We start from the raw sequence: 24,040 nt of genomic DNA, 5'->3' as shown, positions 1-24,040 counted from the left end.
CAACACATTTGTTTAAACAACTTAATCATAGCTGGGCGGGCAATGAAATTTTTGGGTATAAAAAGTACAAAAATAAAGCGCTGTAAAATGTAAAACAAAAATTCAGTTTTCTCCAAATTTCTGTTGTGTTGATGTACTCCCCCAGACTTCTCTGAAGTACCCCTAAGAGTACTGGTACTACTTGTTGAGAAATACTGCTATAGAAGAGTGGAGCAATATGGTTCAATATTCCAGTTGCAGCCAGGCTTTTAAGTCATCCTGAAGGATGTCTATTTGGGAAGGTAGTTTATAGTGTTTAGTAGTTCTCAGAAAAGAAAAATCCTCCTGTTCACACTTCTCAAGGAAACTGCAAACACCTTAAGACACAGAGGTTGAAGTTTCAATAGTAGAGCCAGATGCTTAAGCCAAATCTACATAATAAAATCAATCCTAAGTAGCTCTAAATGCCAATTGTACCCAAGCCATAAACATGGTTTACCAACAAGGTCTGACTCTGTTGAAGCGGGCTGTTCCCAGGAAAGCTCATGATACCATCTACACCAGGGGTTCCTGCCATGGCGCCCACCTGGGCATTTATGTGCGCCCACGCCGACTATCAGAGAGAGCACATGCCACCGCGCAACAGCTGAGAGGGGAGACGCCCAGCATGCCATGACATCACGGCCTGGGACTTTAAATTTTAAAACCGCACAGCCCAGCTCCAGGCCCGACACGTGGTCTGGGGTAACGGAAGCAACTGGGGCTGGGCCCGATCACAGACTCAAACTGGAAGACAGAAGGGGGGGGAACGGGGGAGGGGTGGGAGAGGAAGGGGCTTGTGCTGAGGAGAGGGGGGCAGGTCAGGAGAAGGCACCAAGGGACAGCGTGGAGGAGAGAAACGCCAAGGGGCCAAATGGAGACAATGAGGAAAAGGGCAAGAGAAGAGGGGTCAGTGGGAGGGGGGACAGAGTGATGCTGGGGAAGGTGCTGGGAGAAGGCTTGAAAGAAGGGGTGGGCATGAGGAAGGTGGGGATGGAGCAAGGCATGTGTGAAGGCACAGGGGCATGAGGGGAATGGGGGCACAGGGTGGTGAGGAAGTGGGTATCAGGGAAAAAGAGAGCAAAGGGTGCAGGAGCAGTGAGGGAAGGAGGAAGCACCAGGAGGGTGCAGGGAGGTAAGGGAAGGTGCAGGTGCTAGGGGATTGTGGGTGTGAAGCAGAAGGGCAGACACCTGCAGGGGAGGGACCAGCACCAGAGGAGAGAGGCAGGGCAGGTGTGTAGAGGGAGGTGTTAGGAGAGGGGGTAGCTCACGTGATCAGAGTGGGGCTACTGGAGGAGTGGGCACAGGAGGGAGAGAAGGGCTGGTGGAGGGGAGCAGGTCTCAGGAGGGCTAAGGGCAGGAGTCAGGACAGCAGAGGAAGGTGAGAGGCTGTGGGGGCAGCAGCCACCAGGGGAGCTGATGGAGCAAGGGGAGGAGACATGGCAGCAGATGGTGAAGACATGGTGGGGATGGGGAGTGTGAGATTTAAAGGTGCCATGATTATTTTTTTGGGGAGGGGGGTGCTTTTTTTGGCTCAACATTTGGACATCCCCCCCTTTTTATTACTGAAGAATTTTGTTTAAAAATGAATTACAATATAATTAAAATAAAAATTAACTAAATTAAGTTTCTATCAAATTTACCCAATTCACATTTAATATGAAAATAGCCTTCAATTTGCGCATTTGATGCCTTTTTTCTATTTTCTCTCTAAAGGGGGGCTGAAAAATTGCCAAATAATTTAATTAATACCTTTTACATGTAAAATTACCTTTTTATCTTATGGAGGCATATATTATGTAATATTAAATATGATGTTTTTCATATTATTTAATGTACAAATACAAAATAAGCCTTGAAAAACTGTTGGCACCTGCCACACTTTTCTGAAAACATGAATGTGCTATTGGCCACAAAAAGTTGGGGACCACTGATCTACATGTTTTGTTGGTCTTTAAAGTGCTACCAGACTATCTGCTGTTTTTTAAGTTTATCCTGTACAGAATAACTCGGCTACCTCCTGAAGGTTATGTAGGTGGCCAGTCTAGATCAGGTCCAGAGGCCACCCCTGAGGTTCCCCAGCTTGCCTGAATCTGGCCCCTGTGGCTCAGGGCTCCTCTCCTGGTCCACTCCTGCACTCTCCCTCCCTCTCAGACCCACACCCCAAGCCTGCTTCCCCATCCCACACACTGAACCCCTCACTTTTACCCCCACCACAGAGCTTAGGGTCCCACAACAGTTACTAGCCTGAGCCCCCCCTAGGTTCTGGTGTGTGAGAGGAATATGGGGAGTGTCTCAGTCGGGGGCCAAATTAGTGAGGGTGTTTTTTTTGTTTGTTTGTTTTTTTTTTTGCGCTTCTCACTTGTGTGGCCCCCAACTGATTTTTCTGTGGGTCAGAACCCAAAAAAGGTTTCCCACACCTGATCTAGATCAGTGATCCCTCTGATCTTGGAATCTATGAATGCCACTTGCACTGCAACTGTCTCTTCAGAGCTTGTACAGCACTTAAATCAGTGCTCTCCCCACAAGGACTTCTAAGAATTACAGTGATAACAATGCTAGGCATATAGTTTGGCTTCCTTCCTTCATTCTTTCAGGTTGTATCATTTATTCTGGTGCTTGATATTAGCATTCATTAACTAGAAAATTGCCCTTTGCTCGTGAGGACTCTGCTTCCTTTACATATTCCTGTCTAAATCTTGTTGCTTGCTACTATTCTGCAGCATAATGCTTGTAATTGTAAGTGTGACATCTAAAAATAGAGGATTTTTTTTCATGGAAAGGTTTTATAATCAGAAAATGCTGATTTATCAAAGCAAGTTTCTGAAGTCCATGATAGGAAGGAGGCCACAGTGAATAATGCCCTCCTATATTGGACCTCGGAAACCTTCCCAACGAATTGGCATTTTCTGGTGACAAAACTCTTCTGAGAAAAATTCCTCAATCTCTATTTAGGAGTAGGGATGTTAGATATCAGGTAATTGAATAGTCGTGTAACTGCATAAAATCTTAGCAGTTACACAACTACTCTACAGTCCACTGAGGCGGGGCCAGCAGCCAGTGTGCTCCAGCCCCACTTCCAGGGAGCCCCCTGCTGTAGCAGCTCTAATCTTTATCAAATTGTGCCTGGTTGAGTCTATGTGTTTGGTTGAGAGAGAAAACAGCCTTGTTTTTTTAAACTCTGCTGTCAATAGCTGAGGTTTATAGCTATAAAATGATTTGGCATGAGCAAGGTTATTAGTCCTGTAACTCATCTGAGAGGTCTATTACCATTTACAACTTCAGAATCCTTACCTTTTAAAAACATGCTAAGATCCAATAAAAGGTGCTATTAAGTGCAGTTTTATTATTTAAGTTACGTGTTTCATCTCTTGTCAAATCTCTATACAAGAGGATAAAAGTTGAGATTTGCAGTGAACTGCCTTATCAGAATAAAATGTGAATGAAATTAAATCAGGCAAAGAAAAATAGTTGCTGCTGGTTGATGTTTAATAATAAGCCACTAACATGGAACTGCTTGTGACTATACCTAACCTTTCAATAGATGTTTTGGTTGTGGCGAGGTTAATGTATGAGAGAAGGTGGAGCTATGATCTGAGTGTTGAGTACATATGATATCAGTTAATCATACAGGGAGTTAGAATTAATTGGAAGGAAAGAGAGACACCCATTACCCCAAGGGGGTCAGCTGTTCTGCATCCATGTTTTGTAAAATGACACCAAAAACTTATTCTTCTTGGGAGCATGCTTGTGTACCAAAAACATAACCAAAGCTCTCTCCCAATACAGCCGTATCAGTTGTCCTTGTGCATCTATGCATATGTTGCCTGACTATTTTGTGTCACTGCATTATGGGAAACTATCCCATGGTGCTGAACAGAAGCTAGAGGACATGCGTAAGGAACATCTGCTCCACATACAACTTGCTAGTAATGTGTCCTGGTATATCCTGGTTGCAAACCTGGTAAGTAGGGTTGACTGGCTTGATTACCCTAATACTGCTGGGTTCCCAATTTACCCAGAAAAATATAGCTTATTCAACATCAAATCTGTTGATAACACTCCCATTAAGAGATCTGTTTTATTGTTACCCCAATTCTGAATTAGCCTCATTTTAACTGGACTTTACAATGTCCCAGTCAAAAGAAAGACCAAAAAGAAAGACCAAAGTCCAGATTCTCTCTCGGTTGCCATTGCTAATCAGGAGCAATTCTAGCACAGGCTTTTCTACACTTCCAAGTTTAAGTGCATCTGTGGCAGAAGCTGAATTCATCAGTGTGACCATGACACCAGTGCTGGGAGAGTGCTCTCCCAGTGTTCCAGATAAACCATCTCCATGCAGTGGCCAACAACATTGGGAGACTGCTTACACTGGTGCTTTAGAACCCAGCAACTTGCTGTGCTCAGGCAGATGTTTTTCACACCCGAGCAAGAAAGTGAAAGTGTAGACATACCCTTAGAAATAGTTTTTGCTTTACAAATTGTACAACAGATCAGAATCTAGCCTAGTTCTCTTCACCCTAAAAAGTTTATAACCCAATTTTTAAAAGCTACAACACAATCCACTGTACAAACTTCTCCTGCATAAACCACAGCCTTTGGGATGGTGGCTCAGGCTTACACCACCTGTTTGCCTATGAATTGTTGGCAACCTTCTGTAACAAAATCTACACGCTTTGGGGCTGATTTTCAGTGGTGCTAAACATCCAGAGCTCTCAGTGAAGTCAACAGAAGCTCTAGCTGCTCAGCACCACTGGTATATGGGTAATTCCATGGCTACAGACTACAGCTTTCTTTTCCATCAATGAATTATTTTAGACATTTGCCAGATGTCTGCTGACTCCCATTACACTGCAAACTGAAATCAAAACATGAGCCATCCTGAAAACTAGTCTGTCTAAAAGGAATGTGCTCACCGAGCAATTAACGGAAAGCTAACGGCTGATGAACAGTTTGCTACCACTCTGAACAGCTTGTCAAGCTCTGACAGTGGAAGCTAATTTTCTCCTCTAGCAGTACCATGTACTCTGGGTATCGTCGTCTTGTACAGTGCCAGCAATATACAATGTACTGTAGTTCAGGACAGATTGACCCAACTGTGTGCAGCAGCTTTGCACACCAGGACTCTAGGCATTGGCGTGGATTCCCCTAGCTTCCTGAGCACTGAACTCACTCAACAAAAATTAAAGTAATCATAAATCCTGTAGCTATTTTAATTAGAATAAAAAGAACAGAACCCATATATTAAGGTTGGGCCTGTACTTCATGGCAAGTGGCTCAGAAAGCAATTACAGCTAGAATGACCCCACTGCAAGTTTTTAGCATTTAACAACCTCCGTAAAACACTAAACTGGAAGCACACTCTGGAGTAAGGATGTAAGTGACTAGTTGACTATCCGATAAGCAAAAGCTTATCAGATAGTTGATTAGTTCCTCAACTAGTTGTTTCCCCCACCCTCCTTGTAGCAGAGACAACAAGCGGGAGGGGGAGCAGGAGCCAGGTGCTGGGAGCAGCTAGCTTAAAAGCCAATTCACCCAGCACCATCTGCGCAGGGGGCCGGAGAGTAGTGGGGACCACACACTGCGACTCTGCTTTTCAAATGTATTAAGAACCCATTTAAAGAGCTAGTACACAGCAGGAGGGACATGGCATAGGAGGAAAAGAAAGGCACTGGTCTTGTTTCTTGTGGAAGAGAAGGAAGAAGAGTGGCAGAGCCAAATTAAAAGACTGGGTACCCAGTTCAGTATACTTTTGGAAGACTGAAATCTAAACCTAGGTTTTCACCTCCCCATCCATCATTTCCCAATAAATCAAAAGTTTCTCTTCTCATAATAAAAAAAAAAATCAACTGCTCCTGTCCCTCAAGAAAGTTAGCAAAAGTTCAAATTCCATTCTGCAGACTACCTATTCACCTTTCCAGCAGAAACCTATCCTAGCTATTCAATATACTCTCTAAAAATTTCCTCCCCTTCCCCTATGCATCTTCAAATGACATCAATGCCTGTAAAAACCTCCCTCCAAGTTCAGGGAGAAAAGACAACTCAGAACACATTGTCAGTTTCCTTGATGTTAGAAGTTATCTACTAGAGTACAATTTAAGAGCAATGATTGCTCTACACAAAGAAAGCAAAGCCTGGCTGGTAATAAGCCACAGAGGAACACAACTACCAGCCCGGAGTATTGTAACAAGCAGCTCATGGAACAGAAAAGGATCATATCTCAAAGTCATATGTTTTCATCAGATCACTGCACTCTTGTTCTCTCACAATCTCAAGTGCACCAACAGTAAGAAATATGGACAAAGCAGATGTACTGTTAACTCCTCTTAGTTTGTAATGTATGTGCAACACTGCACCCCATATAATTCATAGTGATAGTACTACAATATAATTATAGCATAATTATGATGTTTTTTCTACATGATGGGTCATGTGAAGTCATTGGAAAGCATTTCATATGTTAACCGTATAGCTGCTAAAAATCTTAGTGGTTATTTGCGCTGCTGGCTCTGCAGTATAAAGCAGCAACAGCAGTGAAGCAGAGTCTGCAGAGCCATGCTGCATGGCACCCCATGTATCATAATTTGTTCACACTATGGGTCAGGGATGTTAGATAGAGGGTAATAGTATAGTTGTGTACTTCATTAATTAGCAGTTACTCAACTATTCTATAGTCCCCGGGGGCAGGACTAACAGCCAATGCATTCCAGCCCCACTCTCAGGGAGCCCCTCGTCACCTTGCACTACTGCCTCTGTATCAGAGGCAGCAACATGGGGTGCCAGGCAGGAGCCGATCTGAGAGGAGAGCCAATTTAAAAACCATCTGCCTGCCACCCTGCACTGCTCCCATCTCCCCACCTCCCCTCACTGCTTCTGATAGAAAGGCAGCGGAGGTGGGGGGGGGAGAAGGGTTGCAAGTAGTTGACTAGATTAACTGATAAACAGGGCTTGAAAAATCAGTGAATCTACTCGCCTGTGGCAAGTAGATTTCAGCCGGTTGCCCCGTTCACCGGCAGCAGGCACATGAGCAATGCGGGTCTTGTGCATGCGCAGTACGGGGCTGGCGAGTAGATTTCCCTGCCTTTTTTAAGCCCTGCTGATAAGCATAGGCTTATTGATTAATAGTATAGTCGACTACTGATTTACATCCCTACTATGGGTTCTCCTTCACTGTTCATGTCTCTTGCCCTGCCTCTGTTCTGCAGCAGTTCCCAAACCCAGGCAGTATAACTGGTACCATTCTTCATATCCGTGGTGCCCAACAAGTTTGGCTATCGCTATAGCAAACTAGCCACATTCAACCAGCCAAGTGGCCACATGTAGCTAGCATGTTGGACACCACAGCTTTATATCATCCTGTCTCTAACACATCTTCTAAGAGCACAAGCTGAAAGGAAATGTGGAAGGGAAACACTATGTAGCTTCATGAACTCTTTCAGCAGATCTGCTTGTCTGAGCTCCAAAGTGGGCCATTTGCTTTGCCTCATGCTTACTCTGCCTTTGTGATGAGAGCTAATCTAGTGAACAGTAGGGATATTAAAATGTATTTATTTAGGTAAAAGCGTAGCCGCTGAAAAACGTGTAACACAGGAAACTGGCTTAAAAGCCTATCAGAGGCAGCAGCAGGGAGCAGGCAGGGGGAGAGCTGCTGCTCCAGGGGAGCCAGTAAGTGCAGGGACGAGCACTGGCTCCCACCCACCTGATACAGAGGCAGAAGCATGGATGTGGAAGGAGCTGCATGTAACCGTGCACATTAACCAATGAGCCCAGGCTATGTGGCTAGATCACCAGACATTAGCAGGTTAACAGTTTCCACTACTGATTTTACTCTGGATCTGCAGTGACTGCTTTGCTATCTTACTAGTAGCTGCCTCTTGCTTAAGACCTCAGTTACTGTAAGATGTTAAATAGGAGGATACACAGATCTGAAAACATGATTGGCTCTAGCTAGTTAATAACCTCTCCATTTGTCAGTTATGCCTGCCTCAACTGCCATACACAAAGTTACATGCTGTGCCACTTCTCTTTAGCAACCGAGGGGCAATTTCCATTCTAAACTTAGAATAAATAATGTATAGAAGCAGCCTAAAAGGGTAAACAGAGTCAGGCTTCCACAAACACAGAAGTCACACTTGCTTTAAGTCTTCTGAGGTTACAGTTCTCTCTGAAGCTAGGAGCTTTCCCTCCTACACCAAATGATCCAACTTGCCCGATTCTTATGATCATCTCCTCATTTCTTCAGAGGAGAAAGACTTCAAATATTAGCCAACTCATGCAGCCACTAAAGAAAGGAGTGGTTTTGGGTAGTGAATGAATCCATCTACTTCTTAACACGTATGCGAGGCGAACGATCACATACAAGATCATATTTCTCCCTTCTGCTGCAGAAAACTGCTAAGCAAGGATGAACCCATGGCAGCGGTGAAACTCAATAAAAGCCCCTCTTCTCTTACACCAAGACCCAAAAAAGCACACCAGGCACCAAGAACAGGCTGGAAGTAACAGCTCATCTGTTCTTACCTTCAATTTCAATCACCATTAAAAGTGGGAGCGATGTATGGGGTATGAAATGTTTTTAAAATGCCTCTGGCTGTAAATGTACTTTTTTTCCTTTTTTTAATTAAAGAAGTTTCACTTCTCTTCTCCCCACCCACTTAGTGTAACTTTCCAGCTGAAGCATGAGTCATCCATTTCTCACTTCACAGTCTTGGATGAAGACAACTGGAGATGTATGCCCACAGTACTGAAAGTCCAGAGACAGAGAACATGGACAGTTGCCATTTCACATCAAGCAGCTGTCAGCAGGCTGCAAAGATAATCTGGTTACATATTTGGGGGGGGGGGGGGGGTGGAGGACAGCCAGCCATAATGCAACATGCTTGCCTCGAAACATGGGTTAGAGCAGTGGTCACCAACCAGTAGATCGGGATCTACTGGAAGATCATGGAGCTTCTGAGAGGTAATCCCTATTGGTTTTGACTGGTGGAACACTAGCCAGGAGTCTCCTGGAATCCGCCTCAATCTCCTGCAGCCAAACTGGAAGAACGGCCACTAACAGCAGGTCTAAGACAGACTCTTCCCCCCGCCCCCGCACTGCTCGTGGAAACATCGGACATCCCCCTTGCAGCCCCTAGGGGTGGTATGGCACAGGGTCTCCACATGCTGCCCTTGCCTGCAGGCACCACCCTGCAGCTCCCATTGGCAGGAAATGGCGAACCACACCCAATGGGAGGCGTGGGGATGGTGCCTACGGATGGGGGACAGTAGGCAGCACCACCTGCCCCTCCTCCTCAGGAGTCGCTGCTGGACATGGCCACTTTTGGGACTGGTGCAGAGGCAGAGCGGGAATGCCTGCTATAGCCCCACTGCACCACCTCCTGGTAGCCACCTGAGATAAGCAGTGCCCAGTCAGAGCCCACATCCTGAATCCCTGCCTCAGCCCTGAAATCCCTCTTGCACTTCAATTCCCTTACCCAAGCTGAGCCCAGAGCCTCTCCCACGCTCCGAACACCTTGGCCAAGACCAGAGCCCTCATCCACATGCACCCCACCCTCTGGCCCCAGCCTGGTAAAGGAAAAGAAGTTGAAGGGGTGGTGAAGGAAGAATGGAGTCAAGAGCAAGGCTCAGGGAAGGAGGTGGGGCAGAAGTATTTTGATTTTAGGTAAATCCTGGATTGCACTTAAAGTGATCTTGTGCTTAAAAAGATTGGAGATTGCTTGGTTACAGTGCAGGAAGCACCATTCAGTGCTTCAATTTTAAGGAAGCCTGTATGCTCTCAGAGCTTCAAAAAGAATTTTGCAGCAGAGCAGACTGAGGCATATGGAACTCTGCACTGAAATGCAGCATTCTTAATTAGGGATGTCAGATTGCGTGTAATTGAATAGTCATGTAACCATATCAAATTTTAGCTCTTACATGACTATTCGATAGTCCTCGGGGGGGCAGGGCCAGCAGCCAGTGTGCTTTGGTCCCATTCCCAGGGTGCCCCCGGCACCTCATGCTGCTGCCTCTGTATCAGAGACAGCAGCATGGGATGGCAGACAAGTGCCGGTCCACAAGGGCTCACCATGGACAGAGGTTGCTCTGCTGCAGCAGCAGCCCCTCTTGGGGGGAGGGTGAGCTCCCCATTGACACAGGTTGCTCCAACAGCAATTTCTGTCCACTGTGAGCCCAAGCCCACTATGGACAGAGGCTGTTTCATGGCAGCCTCCCCTACCCCGACACAGCTCCCCCCAGCACCATCTCCTGCCTGCCTCTCAACCCTTCCACTGCCTCTGTAGGAGGCAGTAAGGGTGGGGGCAGGTGAGTCCATGGAGCTGGCACGCACAGAGAGCCAGCTTAAAAGGTAGCTCCTCATGCATATCAGCTCCTGCCCTCCCCCCCCCCCCACCCTACGTGCTGCTGCTTCTCTATAAGAAGCAGTAGCACAGTGGTGGGGGTAGGTTTAAAAGCAGGCTCCCCCCAGGCATGAGCTCCTGCATCCCTATACAGAGGCAGCACAGGGAAGGAGAATAAATGTAGTATACAAGATTAACCAATAAACCCAGGCTTATTGACTAATCATGTAGATGTCTACACATCAATATCTCTATTCTTAATCCCTGAAGATGTCAGGAGTCTTCTCCCTGCATCCTGCAATTTAAGCGTTGCTTATCCTAAGCTAAGCTATACTGCAAGAAATTGTTCCTTTCCAGCTCTTTCCAGCATGTGTAATATACAGATGCATACTCCAAAATAGGTAAGCTGAGGAAACTTGTTCACCTCATGATGTCAATAGTTTGGGGACATCTGGAGTGGGGGAGAGAAACAGAGAGAGCGCGTATGAATGTTTTAAGCTGATTTTGTGAAGAAATCCTGACAAGTGTAAGGACCTGTAAATACACTATAGAAAACCGACAATGCAACATTTAACCTCTAAACAATTTGGAGTGGCTCCAGCATCAATAAAATTATTGCCCCTGCACTGGAGGCACGCTGCTGCAATGGCAGATAATACAGGAAAGAATAAGAGAAGAAAGTGACAGTCAAGTCCCAGAACATGCACTTCATAACCTTGGAGTTTTGGTCTCTGCAATGCATCCCATACAATACAAAATTTTGTATCCACATCTGCAGCGGCATTTGTACCTGTGAAAGTGAGCCATGGATAGCCACACATTTGCCTTGTTCTAAATACAAAATTTGTACCATATCTGCAAAAATAAGCCACAGATGTCCACATCCACAGATGCAGATACCCACGGATTTGCCAGATTCATCCCAGTGAGAACTCCACTCAGATCTGTGAACGAGTTTTGTAACCTTAATAAAATAGCATGAATTGAGCATTAATCCAAGACAGCCATTTGTAACAAGGTACTTGCGAATGGAGTCCTTACATGGAATATAGGTGGGGTTATTGCTCATTATTGCATAACTCAGCTCTTCCTTGCTCTCTCACCATCAGCATTCTCATAGCTATTGATTAAAATAAATAAGTGCATGTGCCAGGCCCTTGCCTCCATTCTTCAACACACATGCCTCACCTCCAAAGTTAGCAAGCCTCCCAAGCCGTGTGACTGGCACCTTCCGTTCTCGGGCTCGTTCACTGAGCTGCATAGTTGGGAGAAAAAAAAAAGAAAAAAATGTGCAGTGACACTTAGCCAGGAGCAGTTGATACTAGCAAAAAAAAAATAAGAATATAGCTTATTGATGCTTGAAGACCTGAAACACACTACAAATTGGCATTTCAAAAATTTCACCATAAGTACTTCGAAGGCACTGATTCCTGTACCTCATTAAGCTCATGTTTTTCCAAGTGAACACAGTGTAACATGCAAAGTGTAAAACAAAGCAAACATTAAACATATCCAGTAACAAATACTGTGGGAGCATTAATTGAGCATTAATCCAAATACTGTGGGAGCATTAATTGAGCATTAATCCAAATACTGTGGGAAAAGAAGTCAGAGAGATAAAAAGGTTTGCATTCATCTCTAAGTAGTCTATATCTATAGCTACTTCCTTGGCAGCTGTTTGATCCACAGGATATAGGAGGGTCCACAAAAATCACACACCTGCCTGCATTAGTGAAGTTAATGCTCCTGAAAGTTACCAGGTTCATAAAACTAGAGACTACCTCCAGGTACAGATGCAATAGAACATGGGTTTACTAAGAGCAGCCCAGTAGCTTAAGTGAACTGTGTACCCTAGAGCAGGATCTGGAGAAAAAGGAAGCAGAGACAAATGACTTGCAAACCCCTCTGCTGTGCACTCTCATTCCACTACAGCCTGTCTGACTTACGAACCGGTTACAGATCAAGCAATTAGTCGTAAGCGCGAATCGTGTTCGTAACTCGGAGTCAGCCGTTTACGACATTTTTAGTTGTAACTGCGAACGGTCGTAAGTCGACGGTTCACAACTCGGGGACTGGCTGTATAGTTCCTCCCTCTTTCAAATGAGGGCATGGTGACCCAGCCAGCATTTGCATGATTATGCCACCAGGTAAGCTTATATGCTGGGGTGGAAGTTCAAGCTTCCCATATGCTATCCTAATAGTGTGGGCCACCCTGATCTGGAGGGATCACTACCACAATTCAGGGGAATTCAGCATATATGGCCCATGCAATCTTTTACACCTCTGAGATTGCCAACAAGCCAGCAAAGTCCCCTCTGACCAGAATGGATTTTTTTCAGAGAACATTCCTTGTCACTGCCAAAGCCTACAGCTGTCTGCACCTGCTCCGTGTCTCAGGCTGCAAGCTAAGAGTAAATATAGACCCTTAAATATCCTAAGCATGCAGTGGCCCATATGGGCCCAGCACAGGGTATGACAGGTGAGCACCTGTTAATAGAAAACAATTCTAATTTCAAGTACACATTCTAACCATTCTCTCAAAGATGATGAATGTGGGGATGGATTGACAGAATTAACATTGCATAGATTAAAACAACCAAAGATACCACCACCATTTTCCCACCCACCCAGCAAGCAATAAGCAAGATTCAGAGGACAAGGAGAAGCAGGAAGAGAGGGTGAGGAAAGATGATTGCATGGCTAATGCACAGGACTAGAAACCAGGAATAAACGCATACCATCTGTTTGTGAGGTTTGTGCTCCGGATCAGTTTTGGCCTGCCTGGCTTTATCAATATCTTCAGCTGTTAGTCCACTGACAGAAGAATGGTCCTGGTGAAAAGCCCTGTTTTGCCCAAAAGCAGCAGCAAAAGGATTTCCAGGGTCCCTAAAGCCTTCAAATAGCTTTGCATTCACTTTGGCAGAGAAGGGAATCTGCCCTGGACTTGCATCTCCAGTCTCACTGATATTTCTAAAAGGTCCATTCGTGACATAGGTGTAAGATGGACCCTCTGTTCCGCTACCTTTGTGGGGCTGGTTTGGAGATGAGATGTCCTTTGCAGCATCTGATGACTCTGGCTCCGAGAAATTGTAATCATTCCCAAAATCCTTATCGAGATTGGTTATGTTTTCCTGCTGTTCACCCAGCTCCTGAAAATAACATTGGAAATGGGTCAGATACCAGAAATTTTAAAAACCCAAGCACACTCAAAGAAGAGCCACCCAAATGTGAGTGTAGCTAGGTCATATTATCTCCAAGAGGAGATATAACCAATCACACTCCAAACACAGTTTTGGTACATAGGAATGTACAAGAATTCTGAAGACCATTTATATGGAAGACAGTACTTAAGCTAATACAGCAATGGGTGATATGAAAATACATGATGACAATCTGCTGTATCCTTCCCCAAAAAACATTCTTCACTCAAGACTTCAGTTTTTACCCTTCTTGCACTTTCCCATTATTCATAATTTAGATATTTTTATACCTTAAACTCTCTCACAAGTGCTTATTGAATGTTTAATTGGAGGGCAATTTAACTCAGTCACATGTGGTTTAATCCATGATTAGCAGAAAATAGTATTTCTTTAACCAGCCCGCAAGTTACTGTAGCACAGGGCGGCCCCAGTATACGTTGATACTGCACTAAACCATAGCATTATGAGTCCTCTCATTCCCCACTCTTACATTGCGCAAAAAAATAGACCAAGTTGTGCAAATTAAGGATATTAAAATGCGGGTAACTGACTAGTCGATGTACATTTCAAAGGAGGAATGCGGAAGTGCCTATTGACTAGTCAAAAGACTATTCAATAAGCAAATGCTTATCAGATATTCGACTAGTCTTTAACATACTTTGTGCAAATGGAAGTCAGCCATGGGGAAAAAAATTCCCCACTCCACATCATTTTGCTATATGCCCACTGTTTTTGGACTATCTTGGACATGTAGCAGGGACGCTCTGTATTTATACATTTCATTGTCAGCATTACTATTTTATATGTAAAGCAATAATGTGACTCACAGTCAAGCTCAATGATAGGTTACACTGGACAAACTTTTCCAACACACTTGGATCCTGACTTGCTAGTCCAGATAGTTACAAACATTGCAAAGTTACTGGCAGTATCAAAGCAAGAAACAGAGTATTCGCTCAGTGAGTTATCTAGTGCCTGTGGATTCCAATTACCTGCCTCAGCCATAAATATTATTGATGCTCCTGAGAAATACAACCCTATCAATGTTATTAATCCTATTACAATCAGGGAGAAAGCAGCAGATTCTAGGCTCTTTCCCAAATGCTAATTATTTTCTCCCATTTGAAGAAGAAAAACAGGACACAGCCTTTCCTGTTACGCAGGCAGGTCTCTCAGTTCTCAGTGCCAACATTACCAGAAAAAAAACCTCTGCAGGCTTAAATCAGTGAGGGGACAACCATCACCACCAACCAGGGTATGAAGTGAGTAAGTTTCTTCTCTTTGTCTACCATATATTTTAGAGAGTTTGTTTGATTAAGAACTCCTCCTAAACAATAAGAGCTAGGACCACTAAATTCAGTATATGGCTTCCTCTTATCGTAACTTAAAGCAGCTTAAGGGTTTGGTTGTGCCAGAAAAATAGGACGTGCTTTGGAATGGGATTGGTTTTATGAGAAGCAAACTGGAAGGAAAAAAAAAAAAAAAAAGACAATCACCAAATAAAGTAGTCCTCAAAATTGACATCACTGAGCAAAGGTTGAAAGAGACTGAACCAAGATGAGCCAAAAACATAGGAGGAACTTGGAATAGGATTGCTTCTCAATAAACCTTACAGAAAAGAGAAAAGAGAAATCTGGAGTAGTGCTATGGCACAGCTAATCGATGGAAAAGGCTTGAAAAAACTAGAAAATTTTATTGGAAACCAAATTGACAACCCTTTTTTGTTAAAACATAGCAAGTTATAGTTTATAGGGATGGGGGGGCCACTCAAATTTACTAAAAAATTTAAATGGACAAATTTTAACAATCCTTTTTTAAAAAAAATAAAAATAAAAATTAACTTCATAAAAATAACACTTTTTGAAAAATACAATCATTTAAATCAACATGTGTATTTTCCTTTCATTTTCCAAAAATAAAAACCAACTTCACTGTTATGGATCTAAGCAACACCAGGTAAATCTGCTAGTACTGAAGAATTAGTTTTCTTAAATGGTCAATACTTGGGTTGTTTTTCTTTCATCTCTTGCAGCCCTGGCCTTCTAGTGACATACATTCCCTTCTTCACTGAAGCCTTAGACTGCTGACATTTGTATACTATTTTGGCTACAGCTATTAATGAAACAATTCAGACAGCAAGATGTACAGGCAGTCCCCGACTTACGCGGATCTGACTTACGCCGGATCCGCACTTACGAACGGGGCTTTTCTCGCCCCGGAGCTTGCGGGCGGCGGGACCGCCCAGAGCGTAGCGGTCCCGCCACCGCGTCCTCCGGGGCGAGAAAAGCTGCTCCGGGTCTCCCTGGTGTGCTGGGAGGGGACTCCCCAGCACAGCAGGGAGACAGGAGCAAAGCCGCAGAGGCGGCGGGACCTATGCTCCTCCGCGGCTTTGCTCGGGTCTCCCTGGTCTGCTGGGGAGGGAGGAGCAGAGGGGGTGCAGCTAGTGCGCCCCCCTCCCCAGCAGACCAGGCTTTTGTTGCGGGACGCCTGAGGTAGAGCAGCTGGGGTGCTGCCGGGTTGGTCCTGCGGGGACCTACCCAGCAGTGCCCCAGCTGTTCTGTCACAGGAGTCCAGATTCAGCCGCTGTTGAAATTGATCAGCGGCTGATTCCAGGAAGCCGGGGGCAGAGCAACTCTGCCTAGGGCTTCCTGTAGTCAGCCGCTGATCAGTTTCAGCAGCGGCTGAATCTGGAGCCAGTTCCGACTTACATACAAATTCAACTTAAGAACAAACCTATAGTCCCTATCTTGTACGTAACCCGGGGACTGCCTGTATTTCAAGTCTATAAATGTGACCCCCTCCTTTTGCAGAGAAGTACATAAAGAAATGCTATAGAAATATGCCATTGTTTGAGCAGAGCTCTCCTTAACTCTCTCCTGCCAAAGCTGATCAGAACAAGAAAATGCTACCATGTCAGATCCCGGAACCAAAGAGAATGAAGAAAAAAATTAAAACATTTTAAATCTTGGATGACAGAAGAAAAAATAAGATTAAGGTAATGGTGGCAAAAAAGTTATCGCCACCAGCATCAATGACCAGATATTTAGTGGGTCTCTGCAGGTTACAAAAGTCATGGAAAACCTGAACTAAACATGACAACATAGGACCAAAGTGATATTTCATAGATGTTAAGGCCAGAATGAATCATGTAGTCAGGCATCCTGTATAATGCAGGCCATAGACTACCACCTAAGGATGTTAAATATCAACTAATTGACTCATAGAACAGTCAATGCATTTTGCATTGACTATTTGATTAGATGATAGGGCACCTCCGCCTTTGAAGTGTAGCAACAGCCCACTGGGGACTCCAGTTGATCCTGGGATCCATGCTACCATGCCACTGTGAAACGCCAGGAGCAGCCTGATGTTGGGCTCCCTGCAGCGTTTCAAAGCAGCAGCACCGTGTGCAGCCTGGTGTCTGGCCCCAGGCTTCAAGGCTGCTGCCACTTTTAAGTGCTCCCTCCTCTTCCACCCTCCGCCCCCCGCCTCTTTCTGATAGACAGCAAAAAAAGGGGGGGGGGGGGAAGCGACTAGTTGACTGGCATGTCGACTATCTGATAACTATTTGCTTATTGGATGGTCGACTAGTCAACTAATCCTTCACATCCCTGTCATCACCCAGTAATTACTGCAAAGGGTTGGGGAGCCTAAGGCCTGGGGGCCAAATGCGGCCCCCATCTTGCCTGGATCTGGCCCCGAGGCTCAGGGCTCCCGAGAGGAGTTGTATTGATGAGCTTGCACCTGACACTGCAGCAACCACCACCATCCACTGCTGCCCCCTTGTGGGGGTAGAACACAAAACCTACTAGCCTACCCCCTCCCCCCATGCTCTGGTGTGTAAGGGGAATATGGGGAGTGTCCTTCTCAATTAAGCGCCACATCAAAGAGTGGTGGGGTTTGTTTTTTGTTTGGGATTTTTTTTTTTGCTTCTCACGTGTGTGCAGCCCGACTGGTTTTTCTGTAGGTTAGTGGCCCCCGACCCAAAAGAGGTTCCCCACCCCTGAGCTATAACATAACTTTTAGAAAGACATGCAGGTTTGGATTAAAGACTCATGCCCTCCCAGGGCACTAAGCACCAGATTTTCAAGAGATTTCAGAACTCTGGGCATAGAGCATTTGCTTAAGTCTGGTCACAAGGATCACAACAGAAGCTCCTGAGCACTTTTGAAAATCTGGCCTTTATTTAGGTTCCTATATAGGAAAATGACCCCTTTGAAATTCCAGCCCCAATTGTGGGCACTGAAAATCTGGCCCTGAGATCTTCAGAAAATACTATCTACCAAGAGGTATGGCAGAAGAGCTGCAAAACAGCAGAATTCCACAGAAAAAGGAAAGACTGGCTAAGTGGAAAGGCAGTCTTTTTTATACAAATTGATTCTCACAGCCAAATGAGAGAGGTAACTATTAGCAACCAAAGTTTACAGAGAGAAGGTCAGCAGCTTAGGTATTTACAACCCAGAAGAACCAGATTAAAAAAAGGATCTCACCAAAACTGTAGAACCAATGTTTTGACAATGTTGATTTAAAATAATTTTCCCCCAGCGTTCTAGCAGCTATCACCCAAATTTTCCCTGCTCTAGCATTAACAATCCAGTGCCTTAGAACAATGTGTCAACTTTTTTTTATAAAATACCCCCTTTAAAAAAATTATAAGTACCCCCAGTACCTACAGTTTTCAGACAACACTTTTTCTACCATTGCAACACATTTGCTTAAACAACTTAATCATACCCAGGCAGGCAGTGACATTTTTTGGGTGTTAAAAAGTACAAAAAGAATAAAGCGCTGTAAAACTTAAAACAAAAATTCAGTTCTCTCCAAATTTCAGTTGTGTTGACGTACCCCTCAGACTTCTCTCGAGTACCCCAAAGGGTACAAGTACCACTGATTGAGAAACACTACCTCAGAATACTGACAGACCTTGTCAATAGTCTCAGCAGTAACTGGGAGGACCTTATGTAACTCCTGGAGGAACTACACGCCACTGTGCATACGTAGGAATTTATGTCCCAAACAGAAAAATGACTTTGATGGAGAAACAAAGGAAAGACACATGAGCTATCATGCAACCCTCCCTAACCATATGTTTCAGGTGTCTAAGACAGTCAGCAGAGAAGTAAATCACTCTGGGGCAAGAGGTAGGACTGGGCAAGACTCAACAGTGGCTCACATCCCTGCTCCTTTGCTAGTCCTGGCTGGGCTAGAGGCAACAGGACACTCTCTTCCCCTGCATAGCTTCTGAGACTCATCCTCAGATTTTTCCCCCAGCCACTGGAAGCTCTGCAAACCCTCCCCTTTTGTCTCCTCCATCCTCTCCCCTGCTTCTCGCATCCACTGCTCCTCAGCTGCAGAGAGAGGGATCCCTGTACAGGGAGCTACTCCCTCATCCAACCCTTGTGCATCCAAATGCCCTTATGCCCAGACCCCAACCCACCCCCTCCATGAGCCCCACTCCTCCAGCACCAAGACCACTTTGACAAGCAAGCCACTTATACCTGAATCCCCACCCCACCAAGTCCCAACCAGCTGCACCTAGACATGCACCCCACTGATCCCTTCTACCCCAGCACCTGATCACCCTGAGCCCCCCCACCCCCCATACTCCCTAAGCTCTACCCACCCACACAGACTTCCTGTGCTGAGCTACAACCATCTTCAGCTGGACTCTCTGCAGAGTCCTATTACCTTTGAACCTCCCAACAAACTCCTGTGCATCAGATTCCTTCCCCACACTTGGATCCCCCACTGAGCTGCCCACACCTAAATCAGCTCCAACACAGAACCCTCTCAACCCACGCCTAGATCCACCCTGTACACTAGGATCCTGCCTTCCTGAACCTACTTGCCCTCAGAGGAGCAGGGCACTAGGGTGTTTCTGGGGCAAGTCAGGTCCCTGCACTGTGTTACAGGTAGGTGCAGCTTCACCACTGAGTCCATGTCCTGGAGGAAGCTTCACATTGATCTTCCACCTCTCTGCAGCTAATGTCCACATTCATTTGACAAATAAAAGTTGCCGAATTTTAAAACGTTGTGTATGCAAGATATTTTTTTCTGGCACAGAATGCCCTCAGGAGAACTGTATGTGCAGAGACCACCCATTATCCCTTAGACACAGCTAACCCCTTTCACAGACCAGCAGCAATACAGCCCATGGAAAAAATCAATTAATCCTGGAAACTGATGCATGTGCACGTGTACACACAGACACAGACACAGACACAGACACAGACACAGACACAGACACAGACACAGACACAGACACAGACACAGACACAGACACAGACTTCCTTACCTGCATCTTTCCCATGGCAGCACTGAACTGCTCTTCAACAGTGGCCTGCAAGGTCCTTGCAACAATAACTGCATCACCACCAAAAATTGCTTGTCGCAACTGTCCTGTTTGGGTTTCTAGAATGGCCTTACTGAGCTTAGCCAAACCTCTGATCAGCATGATGATATCACTTGCCATGACTGGCCCCCTTCAGCGCTGAAAAACACAATGGAGAGTTATGGAACATATTGATAATAAAATAAATTCATTACCTACTCATTGAACTTCTCTTAAGAATCAACATCATGTATCAATTGCCCTTCGCCTCCTTTGGGCAACTGTTCATCTTGGGAATCTCCCTTTAGAGACCCAATAGCAAATAGATCAACACAGAAAGAAGACCTGTTCCTACGAATGTGCACAAAGGATGCTATTTCAGAACTTGTATACCTTCCAGTTAATACAAAACTGTTCTAGCAAAGGCAGAGACAGATAAAAAGCCAATAACCTTAGGCATATGGTCCCACTTCCCCTCCTATTCTATACACACAATATTCAGTGTATGTGTCTGACCATCTGATTATCAAGGTTTGAAATATTTCCTGAATATCTACCTCCTCAAAGTCTAAGCCTGCTAGTCTTAATGAAGAGTACTTGTGATTGTCATACTCTCTCACCCACACACAAACCCTATCCACCATATCCACTTAATTTACATGGACATATCTTCACTCCCCCATCAATAAGTAAATACTGACACTGCATACTAGTTAATTCTATCCTTCCAAAAACATGATACTATCTACACGTTTTGTTAGTCTCTAAGATGCTGCAAGACTATTTTAAGTTTTTAAAACTTAAAACTGTTAAGTTTTTCCAGTTATAAACTAACTCCGTTACCTCTCTGAACCTCCAAAAACAGTTTTTCTAGACCCCAGGGGAGTTGTACCACATGCATCCCACCGGGTCAATTCTTAGCTCACACACAACGACAGATGTGTTTTCAGCTGTCCCCCTCCAACTATCTGCAACAAAATGGGTTCTAGGAGTCCCCTCCTGGTCATGAAGGAGGAACCCAGACTCCCAGCTCCAACATTCCATGTGGGCCACTCAAAGGAGAAGTATGTTTGCATTGCTGTTTCCCTTCTATCCCCATCCATGAAAAGAGCAGCACTGGTGCCTCTTTCCCCTTTCCTGGAAAAACACAAAAAACAAAACTAGTGTTACTTGACCATTTTGCTGTTTTCCTCTCCCTTCCTGAGTAGGTGTCAGGAAGCCCCTCAACTATGCTCCCATGGACAAAGTTTCCACACAGTCTGTGCTAGCAGATTTTTCAAGCACTGCTAATTGAAATATACATCTTAAAGGCATTCTGAACAACATACAAACACACTGATTTTAAAATCTTCCAATGAATGCTGGACCATGTGTCTATTTTAAAGGCAGACTGCCCTGCATTAGTAATAACATAATTTCAGCCTACTAATGTGAACTGTTTATTTTCTAGGTACTTGCTAGATATATTAATTTAGAACAATAAAGTCAAGCAAGTGTAACTCTTTGCCACAGCACCTAGCACAATAGGGTCTCCTAGGCACTACAATAATACAAATAAGCAAAAAGTGATTTTTTCCTGCATATAACTGTTCCTCATATTGGATAAGGCATGGAGTGCAATGTAAACAGGACACTCACTATTCTTTGTATGTTGGGCCAAGTGGGTCTGCAGCTACAGGCAAAATAATGTTATTTCACTTTCATCTCCAGTAACTGTACTGTATACATGATCTTATACCAGGGCGGGCAACCTTTTCAAACCAACGAGCCAAACTACATCAAAATTTAGAACAAGCCGTCAAAGAGCTGTATAAGAATGCCTAATTTGCATGACTGAAAATATACAATGTAATATTATTGATAATTGACATGACTGACAATAGCATAAATGAACCATTGTACTCACAGACTTTATTTAATGTGACTTCTGCCGCCGCATCTTTTCACTTTTTAAAAAATTTTTACATCATAACTGGTCAAATCTAACTTCATTCATGCAATCAGGTTGTCTTTTGTCAATCTTATGGCGGGGGCTGATGATATGGGGGTACAAGAGACTGGGTTGGGATGTACAAGGGCTCAGAGCAGGAGATTGTGTCTCTGATGGATTCCGGGCACAAGGTTGGGGTGTATGGAGGTACAGAAGTGTTATGGCAGGGTACTGGGGATGTGAGGGTATGAGGGGTTCAGATATATGATGGACTCAGGGTTAGTGTGTGCAGGGGTGCAGGAGTGTTATGAAGCTGTGGCCAGATGGGGGCTGGGCCCTAATTAGGGGCTTGTTGGCCAGGCTTCATTTTTAAATTAAGTAAAATATTATGTTGAACACATAATGTTTCTACATTGTCTTTATTTATGGCAGGAGTGGGGGACCTTTTTTGGGTCGGAGGGGGGGAGGTTCAAAGCATGTGGATCCCGGAGTCAGCAGGACTTCCCCCTGGCTTGGGCTGCATGCAAAGTTCCAACTTTGAAATGCACAAGAGCTCCCACTAGGGCTCTTTTACATTTCAAATGAGGAATGTGGAAGTTCCTATTGACTAGCTGAGTAGCTGATGGAAATGGGACTACTTAGTCCCGGCTCCCACTGCCCAGGGAGTAATCTCCACTGCAGCTCTGCCTTTTAAATGCTGCACGCCCAGCTCCTACTACATTTAAACTACAGAGCTGCAGCAAGGGTAGCGAGTGCCCTCCCCCCCTCCATCAACTGACTGATTAGCCAATGGAAATTCCAACCATTCAATTAGCTGATTAATTGTAATGTAACATCCATAGGTAGGAATGGTGACCCTAGACTCTGTTTGTCAGGGGCTAGAAATGGATGACAGGAGAGAGATCACTTGATTAACAGTTTCTGTTCACTCCCTCTGAGGCACTGTCAGAAGACGGGATACTGAGCTAGAAGGACCTTTGGTCTGACCCAGCATGGAGGTTCTTACAAAGCAGTTAGGGTTTAACCTCATGTTTGCAGTAATGCAAGTAAAGATCACTGTTCAACACACATACACCACATTTTTACACACTTGGAGCAACGAAAGATGGTGCAATTAACAGCAAAATCAATGGACTCATGGAAAATAAAGGATCAACTTTAACATGCAGTCCTTCTAATAAATGTAAAAAATTATCTGGGCGATAAGAGGAGTTCATGAAATGGTTCTGTTACCACACCATAAAACAACGTGGGGGATAAAACACTATTTTGAAAGACTAATTCTGAAATTAATAGAGAAGTCTTATGGAAATAGTGTATTACTTAATGTGCCCTCATCCTCCACAGCTAAATATAACAATGAGCAAATATGACCAGTTCCCTTTTAGTTTTAACTGTAAAGAAGATACCAGGCCAAATTTGCTGCTGGCAAACCACCACTGATTTCTATGGAATTATACTCATTTATGTTAGCAAGAAATTTAACTCTGCCATCCCTATGTGCCCTGCCTGTCATTTGTAAATTCAAAGGCCTCAGTTAATGTTCCCCAGTCCTAAACTGCAGAACCGCAATTTACTGGCAGCACTTAATGCATTTAAAAAGCAGAGGCACAGCAGGGGGGGAGGGGGAGAGACGGACAGGACACTGGGAATGAGCTGGGACAGCTGATTCCCAGCTCAAACCCAGTCCCCCCGCTAAGACTCTTCCTCTAAATGTATTATTTAAAGGTGGTTCTTAATATATTTAAAAGGCAGAGTCGCATAGGAGTTGCTCTGCCCCGGGCTTCCTGGAATCAGCCGCTGATCAGTTTCAACAGGCTGAATCTGGATGCCAGTTCTTACGTACAGATTCAACTTAAGAACCTCAGGCGTCCCCAAGTCAGCTGCTGCTGAAACTGATCAGCGGCTGATTCCAGGAAGCCTGGGGCAGAGCAACTCTGCCTCCGGCTTCCTGTAGTCAGCGCTGGTCAGTTTCAGCAGCAGCTGACTTGGGGACGCCTGGGGCAGAGCAGCTGGGGTGCTGCTGGGTTGCTCCAGTAGCGCCGCTCCTTGGCGCTACTGGACCAACCCAGCAGCACCCAAGCTGCTCTGCCCCAGGCGTCCTGATTCAGCCGCTGCTGAAACTGACCAGAAGCGGCTGAATCAGGACGCCTGGGGCAGAGCAGCTGGGGTACTGCCGGGTTGGTCCCGTAGCGCCCAGAGCAGCGCTACGGGACCAACCGGC

The 24,040-nt window shown here is 44.9% G+C and overlaps 1 protein-coding gene across 1 annotated transcript in view; it reads right to left on the bottom strand.

Moving 5' to 3' along the window:
- COQ8A (coenzyme Q8A) overlaps positions 1-24,040 on the bottom strand; it is an 84,472-nt gene that overhangs the window by 44,177 nt on the left and 16,255 nt on the right. The window contains exons 2-4 of the mRNA XM_075925323.1: positions 19,851-20,045; positions 13,094-13,504; positions 11,544-11,610 (exon numbers count right to left, since the gene is read on the bottom strand). Of these exons, the coding sequence (XP_075781438.1) occupies positions 11,544-11,610; positions 13,094-13,504; positions 19,851-20,027 (655 nt within the window). The 5' untranslated portion in view covers positions 20,028-20,045. The remainder of the gene's footprint in view (positions 1-11,543; positions 11,611-13,093; positions 13,505-19,850; positions 20,046-24,040) is intronic.

The sequence above is a fragment of the Pelodiscus sinensis genome, chromosome 3, assembly GCF_049634645.1.
Source record: "Pelodiscus sinensis isolate JC-2024 chromosome 3, ASM4963464v1, whole genome shotgun sequence".
NCBI lineage: Eukaryota > Metazoa > Chordata > Testudines > Trionychidae > Pelodiscus > Pelodiscus sinensis.
The sequence above is the reverse complement of the archived record's forward strand: the minus strand, read 5'-3'. Positions and strand labels throughout refer to the sequence as shown.